This window comes from Kryptolebias marmoratus, linkage group LG7 (assembly GCF_001649575.2).
Source record: "Kryptolebias marmoratus isolate JLee-2015 linkage group LG7, ASM164957v2, whole genome shotgun sequence".
Taxonomy (NCBI): Eukaryota; Metazoa; Chordata; class Actinopteri; order Cyprinodontiformes; family Rivulidae; genus Kryptolebias; species Kryptolebias marmoratus.
In genome coordinates, this window is record NC_051436.1 from 2,096,426 (window position 1) to 2,104,380 (window position 7,955).

Sequence of the window (7,955 nt, forward strand, 5' to 3'; positions counted from 1 at the left end):
AAAAAAAAAAAAGAGATAAAACTTCAACAAACAACAAATGAACAGATTGTGTGTAATGTTTAAAAGCAAACAGTAGATTCAATCTGATGATTCTGAGGACAGAACATCTAACGTCTCCACAGAACAACTCTTAGTGCTCTGAGATGTTTAAAAACTCTTTATGGCAGAATCTCCTGGTGTATTTGTATCTGCAGTAACACCAATCAAACACTAGATGGTAGAAAAGGACAACGAATGAATTCAGGTCAAAGAGTTGAAGCTCTGTAATATAAAATATAACATCTGTTCGAGGAAAGAGTCGTTTGGACAAAAATCAAACAACTTTAAATCTGTAGATTACAGGTGAATCTGAAGGTCAAACAGCTCAGCTTCCAGGACAGAAAAACCCAGAGAGAACTCCTCCCTTCTCTCCAACACAGAGTTCAGCCCTGGTTCACAGATGTTAACACCTGAGGGATTGCTGTGTTCTCCAGGCTGTAAAGTGTGAGAGCTGACACTCCCAGCTGCTGTAGATCAGGAAGTAAAAGTCAAAGACAATAAACTTGGGTTTGGCTCCTTATATGACGCATGTATTTGCTTTGAAAGAAATGAAACTCTAGAGACGCTCATGTTTGCTTAGAGGTGAAATGGCGCAGCAAAGGAATCAGATGGATTCTGTTAAATACTCCTGTTCCATCTGTTTGGATCTCCTGAAGGATCCGGTGACTATTCCCTGTGGACACAGCTACTGTATGAACTGTATTAAAACCCACTGGAATGGAGAGGATCAGAGGAGAATCCACAGCTGTCCTCAGTGCAGACAGATCTTCAAACCGAGGCCTGTTCTGGTAAAGAACATCTTGTTAGCAGAGTTGGTGGAGGAGCTGAAGAAGACTGGACTCCAAGCTGCTCCAGCTGATCTCTGCTATGCTGGACCTGAAGATGTGTCCTGTGATGTCTGCACTGAGAGGAAACTGAAGGCTGTCAAGTCCTGTCTGGTCTGTTTGGCCTCTTACTGTGAGAAACACCTCCAACGTCACTACAGTGTTGGTCAGTTTAAGAAACACAAGCTGGTGGAGCCCTCCAAGAAGCTCCAGGAGAACATCTGCTCTCGTCATGATGAGTTGATGAAGGTCTTAGTGGATGAATTTGAAGCAGTCTCAGCTGCAGCAGGAAGAGCTGAGAAGCAGAAGGAGCTCGAGGCGAGTCGACAACAAATCCAGCAGAGAATCCAGGACCGACAGAAAGATGTGAAGCTGCTCCAACAGGAGGTGGAGGCCATCAATGTCTCTGCTGATAAAACAGTGGAGGACAGTGAGAAGACCTTCACTCAGCTGATCCGTCTCATCCAGAAAAGAAGCTCTGATGTGAAGCAGCAGCTCAGATCCCAGCAGGAAACTGAAGTGAGTCGAGTCAAAGAGCTTCAGGAGAAGCTGGAGCAGGAGATCACTGAGCTGAAGAGGAAAGACGCCGAGCTGGAGCAGCTCTCACACACAGAGGATCACAACCAGTTTCTCCACAACTACCCCTCAGTGTCAGCACTCAGTGAGTCTACACACTCATCCAGCATCAAGAGTCGTCCTCGGAGACACTTTGAGGACGTGACAGCAGCTGTGGAGGAGCTCAGAGACAAACTACAGGACGTCCTGAGGGACATGTGGACAGACATCTCACTGAGAGTCTCTGAAGTGGACGTTTTACTGCCACAACCAGAACCAAAGACCAGAGATGGATTCTTAAAATATTCACAAGAAATCACTCTGGATCCAAACACAGCAAACAGATATCTGTTGTTATCTGAGGGGAACAGAAAAGTAACATTAATGGAACAACAACAGTCTTATCCTGATCATCCAGACAGATTCACTTATTATTATCAGGTTCTGAGCAGAGAGAGTCTGACCGGACGTTGTTACTGGGAGGTGGAGAGGAGCGGGGGAGCTGTTTATTTTTCTGTGACATACAAGGATATCTGCAGAAATGGAAATCAAAACGATTGCAGATTTGGATTCAATGACAAATCCTGGACCTTATCTTGTGGCACAAGCAGTTATAGATTTTTGTACAACAAAGCCTGTACTCCAGTCTCAGGTCCTGGTTCCTCCAGAGTCGGAGTGTACCTGGACCACAGAGCAGGTGTTCTGTCTTTCTACAGCGTCTCTGAAACCATGACTCTCCTCCACAGAGTCCAGACCACATTCACTCAGCCGGTCCACGCTGGAGTTCGTGTTGTAGACTCTGGAACAACTGCTGAGTTCATTAAAACTAAATAAAAACTGAGGCTGAAGGCAGGTTTATTTCTGTTTGCTGTTATTTGTCTCGTTATCTTTAGAAGCCTGAACATTTTAGAAGCAATGACATTCAGTTATTTCCTGAATTTGATTATAAAACAAGGTTAACAGATAAAGGCCATATTGGTATGGATCAATGAATTGGAGAAAATATCTTGGACATGAATAAAAATCCCAAAAAGCAGAATGAAATGACAGACATCTGTTCTCATACTGACATGTGAAAATCAAACTGTATGATACAAACCTCTAGTTACACTGACATATTTTAGTTTCTGATGACAGAGAATGATGTTAGTTTCAAATGTTCTCTTGAAATTTACAATTTAAATCTTTGTTCAGTTTGATTAATAGTGTTTTTTTAAAAATCAGAGCTGCTGTGATCACTCACATCTGACTACAGTAATGATTTGCCTAAAGAACTGAGGACAATTTGACAAATCCACCAGTATGTATGTATCATTTAAATAAAATAAATAATTTGGAGAACAGGAAAAGCTACAGAAGATGTAGATTAATACTTTTTCTTTATGACAATAAATGTGTTGCAGAAATTGAAAATTCACAAAAAGAAAAATCAGTTGTAAATTTATTCAGACATTAGAATTTATTGCAGTATTTAAAAAAAGGACAAAGGATAAACTTGCATTTCTGCAAAGTTACTGTCAACTTTGTTTTCTCCTTCCAAAACAGGAGAATTATTGTTTAAAGTTGGTTTCAGAGACATTTTAAATCACATAAAAAAAATGTCCTCATGTAGTAAAATATTATTCAAGTTGTATATGAGAATGGACTTAAAATGAGCAGAAAAACTACTAAAACATTAATTTTAAACAGCCGACTGCACTTTAACAAAGAGTATGTTGTGATTTTGCTGATATTTTTGACTCAAAGGGACAAATAAATCTGAACATCAAGATGAGAATGTTACTTTGTGATATTATGTAAAAAAAAATAAAATAAACTACCCATTTATGCATCCAGTTTCCATCTTTAGATATCCACAATTCATCCGAAAATGTCACATTTTACACCTGCTCAAAAAAGCCAGAGCAAAGATGCTAAATTAATTAAGATTTTTCCCCAAAAACATATTGATACATACATATTTTGATGTTTTGTGTTTTGATAGATCAGGTATTTTAGGATGGAGAAAGAAGAGACCGTTTCAGTAGACGTAAAATATTTCCAAATTATTCTTTCAGATCATGAAGCAGAAACCGTAACGTAACATCACAGCCTAAATAAGTTTATTTCTCAAGAGTCTTCAGCCGTCTCACCTGCAGCTCATACTCACCTTGAACAAACTTCCTGCAGCCGCTCAACGTTTTTAATCACATAAAGCTTCAGGGAAGAAAACATCATTTGCTGTTTGCTTTGTTTAATGAATTTAATTAAAAGTAAATGAGATGCTCGCGCTTCAGTTTGAATGCTGCTGGTTTTGTATCATAAGAGTCAAACTGTAAACAGATAAACGAGTAAAAGTGAAGTGCAGAAGAAATGGCTTTTTGAAGCAGATTTCCATCCTGGACGTCTTTTATCCAACTCCTCCCATCGTGCAGATAAATTTAAACAAAAGTATCAAGAGTGCTGAGATAAAACCGTCGGGCTGCTGGAGCTTCGGTCCACTGACGGGTCAAAACAGTCAGTAAAAGTCAAATACTGTCCGGATGAAATGAGCAGACGGCGACAGGGAAATAAAAATATAAAGTCCATCAGTATTTGAGTCATCTCAGTTCAAAACGTCCATCACACCTCAGAGTTCCCGTTTCTCCAGTTCAGTAACTTATCCATCAAAAAAACCTACCAGGCTGATTTACGTCCTCTAATATCCTCCTGGAAATTAAAAAAGTTCATACTAAAAAAAAAACACTGGAATGGATTTACGCGCGTCCACGAGCAAGAGTTAAAAATGACAGGAAACCTCCTGGGACGTCTGTTCAGTCAGCTGAGGGAGGACATTCCCTGTCAGAGAAATGAAATGTAGTTTTTAGGCACAATCCCACGTCTTCCGCCTACAGCTCCCAGAATCCACTGCTCATCCACAGACTCCACCTGAGTGATGATGTCACCGACCTGCAGAGGACGACAGTTTTTAATTTTCATGAGGAACAAAAACAACCTCATGACGGTGCTGACAGAAATATAAAGAGTTTCATTTCGAGGCCGACCTTCAGCGTGAGCTCGTCCTGGTTCTCTGCGGTGAAGTCGAACAGAGCTCGGGCCGTTCCTTTAATGGCAGAATGACGGCCTGTGATTGGCTGAGCTGGAAGTAAAACGTCACATTTATAAAACAGTTTAAACTTTAAATTTATTATTTATTGAGTAATTTGTTCCTGACAGCCTCAGCTGTGTTTCATACTCTGACAGGGTTGTGTGAAGGCCGCAGGGTAGAGACCCTCCCTCCCCTCCAGTCTTCCTCTCCTCCACTCTGCATCCACGTGCTCCAGCACTCGAACCAGCGCCCCCTTGTGGAAGGAGAGGTCCTCTGCGGTCTGACCGGGGAAGTCAAACAGAGCTTCGACCCACTCCTGAACGCACCACAAACACTGTTTTAGAGCTTTATCATTCAGAAAAACACGCCATGCTATCAGTGCTGTGTTTAAATAAAATATACATGAATACATCTACAAATTAAATTCAAATAAATGATTAAAAACACTGCATGGGATGAACAGGACATATATGATGATAAAACTGATGTGACAGTTTAAATAAATAAACCACAAAAACTCACCTCTGAATCCAAAGGTTTCAGTGTTTCTGGAAAAATATAATAAAAAAAAGAAGTTATTAGATTAATTCTTAAAGTTCAGAAAACTTAATTAAAACAATGAACACAAAAAACACCAATTAGAAACTTTATTCATAAATCATAAACATTTGTTTCCTATAACTAGTTTAAAAACTACTGGTGAGCATTTATTGTTGGTCCAAAATCAGAAGTGTACAAGAACAAATTTCTGTTATTATTAATCTTTAGCCTCATCCTGTTAAAGACCTTTATATGAACGTGTGTGAAGCTGAATTATGTTGAGTTGTTCAGATACTGACCTTGGAGGAAACCTGAAGTCCAAAATGGAGATTATCCCTGCTGCTCCCTGCTCTTTCCTGCTCTTTCCTATTTCTAAGTCCTATCTGCTGCGTAACAAAGGCACACAAGCATGAACGGGTTTTCTTCATGATCTGCTGAATCTGAAACGCGTTCCTGTCCGGGAAATGGTTTCGTTCAGGCGACAGAGAGGGTTTGGTTTTACAGAGACGGCAGTCGACATGCTGGCGTTCAGCTACGTCTTTATTTGGACAAAAAGGGGGACAACTGTCCTCTCATCAGAAACATTTTAGCAGCCTTTTTGATCGGACCTCCCAGGCTGCACGCTAGCACTGAATCTGACTGATTAACTTGGGTGGCTCCTCTGCAGACACGTTACAAACCACAGAAGAAGAAGAAGAGAACAGCTCACCAGAAGTTTTCGTCCCTAATTTAGCCGTGTGCCCTGATGAGGTCATCATGACTGGGAGGGGCTCCACCACCTCGGTGAGGTTCAGAGGAAATATCCCGACGCGCCCGTGGATTTGGCCCCGCCCCCACTCTTCATCGACGAGCTCCAGGAGGGCAATGGCGTCGCCCTGAGAGAAGGTGAGCTCGTCGTCCTTCTCTCCCTCGAAGTCGAACAGAGCAGTGCATCGTGGGCCGCTGCAGCGAGACATCGTGATGAGCGTACGGGACGCGTGGTGCGTTCAGGGTTCACGAGGTTTTGTGTTTGTCTGACCTGACAGGAAGAGGATCTGGCTGCTCCTTCTGCTCAGCTGGCTGCACGGACAGGATAGACTGAAGAAACAAACAAACATTAGTATGAATGTTAATGAGTAAAATTAAAAAATGGTTACAGATGTCGTCTTTAGGGCTGGAACGTCTTCAGTTTGTTGATCGACTCATTTTAATTATCTCTGTTAGAAATTAGAGCCGTTTAAGAACCACAGATATTAAAGTCTGTGTGATGGAGTTTATAGTTGTTTATCTAATGCAGGAAAAGCTCTGATATTATTTTAACAGCAGCTTATAAACAGGAGGTACCTGATATGTTAAAGAGGGACTTCACTGATTTTAAATCTGTTTATTTTTCTAGCATTTAAGTTAAAAAGATACTGTTAGATATTTTTAACCAGGTTTTATCTGAAACTAGCCTGTTCTGTCACAGCAGCTGAGGAAAGGATGCCAAAGCTTTCTTAGTTTTGTATTTTTCACCACCCAAAGTGAAAAAGACAGATTGTTCTTGTCCAGAACAGATTCAATAAAGTGGATCAGAAGTTTATTGTTCAAAAAGAAGGAAGGAGGAACTATCAGGTAACATAAATCGTGTGATTCAGGGTTGATAATTAGTCCCAATAAATCATTAAATTTCTATATATTTAGCCAATAAACAAAGAATAACAGAAAAGGTTGGGTGTTTTGCCTAAAAAACAGCAAATTTCTGCATTTAAACAGTTTAACAGGAAGTTTTCTGAATCCTTAAAACAAGAATAAATCAGTTTTTGTTGTACCTGGTGGTTTGACTGTCCTTCTAAAGCAGGTTTGGACTGGCTGTCCTGATCCTGGACCGGCTCTGGTTGGGGGTCCAGGTCGAGGCGAGGCTGGGAGGGGTTGATGAGCGGGGCAGTGGTGGTGGTCCGATCCTTTCCTTCGTCAGAGGGGGGGTCATCCAGGACGATCAGGACGTCCTGCTTCTGAGACACAAAGTGGGATAAAATGAGAAGAATCTAAGACTGAAATAAAAGCAGGAAGTCTGTGTTTGAATGTCTGCGTACCATGTAGCTGCTGTAGAGGGGGTGTCCAGGTTTAGGGCGGGGTGGCAGGGGCGGACCTTTTTTAGCTACCTTTTGTGTCTGATTGGTTCTTACAGCTGAAGATGATGAAGCCGGCTGCGGTGATGAAAACTGGCCGACAGGTGGGGTGGAGGTGGGAGGAGCAGCTTTAGAAGCAGTGATCTGATTGGTTGTTGAATCGATGACCGGAGGTGGAGGTCTCTCAGGGGCGGATTTAATGGGTGGAGGACGAAGAGGAAGAAGCTTAACACTCGATGGACTTCAGAAGAAAAAACAAAACAAAACAGTAAACTAAACTTAGCTTCCAGGAAATGTTAACAAGAAGAAGAACTTCTCCTGGTGACTCTGGAACAACATCCTAAACCTCGTCAAACTGTGCAGCCAGCGCTGGATCAAAACACTGCAGAATCAAACCCCAGAAAAGTAGCTAAAGATGCAGAACAAAAGCTAAAGGTAGCAAGACACTAGCCATAAGTAACAAAAGGATAGCTTAAAGATAAAAGTAGGAAAACAGCAGCTAAAAGCAGCATGACACTAAAAGTACCAAAGTGTTTAATAATTAGCTGATCAATCTTTGCAAACGCATACAGACTTGTCAGATTAACACCTACTGAACACATTTAGTTTTTGTTTTTACCGAGTAGGTGGAGAAGAATCTGAGGACTTTGGGTTCGGAGGGCTGGTAGTTTCAGGTTTGGTCTGGGTCACAGGGCCTTTCCTCAGGGCTGGGGTCGGAGCTGGAGCCGGGGTCGAAACCGGGGTCAGAGCTGGAGCCGGGGTCGGAGCCGGGGTCGGAGCCGGGGTCAGAGTCGGGGTCGGAGCCGGGGTCGGAGCCGGGTTCGAAACCAGGGTCCGGGG

The 7,955-nt window shown here is 42.0% G+C and overlaps 2 protein-coding genes across 4 annotated transcripts in view; one reads left to right on the forward strand and one right to left on the reverse strand.

Annotated features, from left to right (window-relative positions):
• LOC108229464 (tripartite motif-containing protein 16-like) overlaps positions 1-3,960 on the forward strand; it is a 16,608-nt gene extending 12,648 nt beyond the window's left edge. The window contains exon 3 of the mRNA XM_037976467.1: positions 1,902-3,960. Coding sequence (XP_037832395.1) covers positions 1,902-2,252 — 351 coding nt within the window. The 3' untranslated portion in view covers positions 2,253-3,960. The remainder of the gene's footprint in view (positions 1-1,901) is intronic.
• Positions 2,852-7,955, reverse strand: part of wu:fy63c09 (uncharacterized protein LOC797544 homolog) — a 23,798-nt gene continuing 18,694 nt past the window's right edge. For 2 of the 3 annotated variants that reach the window (XM_037976461.1, XM_037976459.1), the window contains exons 10-18: positions 7,735-7,935; positions 7,080-7,356; positions 6,816-6,998; positions 6,044-6,102; positions 5,735-5,967; positions 5,008-5,033; positions 4,633-4,801; positions 4,442-4,536; positions 2,852-4,346 (exon numbers count right to left, since the gene is read on the reverse strand). In XM_037976461.1, coding sequence (XP_037832389.1) covers positions 4,239-4,346; positions 4,442-4,536; positions 4,633-4,801; positions 5,008-5,033; positions 5,735-5,967; positions 6,044-6,102; positions 6,816-6,998; positions 7,080-7,356; positions 7,735-7,935 — 1,351 coding nt within the window. In that variant the 3' untranslated portion in view covers positions 2,852-4,238. The remainder of the gene's footprint in view (positions 4,347-4,441; positions 4,537-4,632; positions 4,802-5,007; positions 5,034-5,734; positions 5,968-6,043; positions 6,103-6,815; positions 6,999-7,079; positions 7,357-7,734; positions 7,936-7,955) is intronic. The other variant, XM_037976460.1, reaches the window with a different exon arrangement.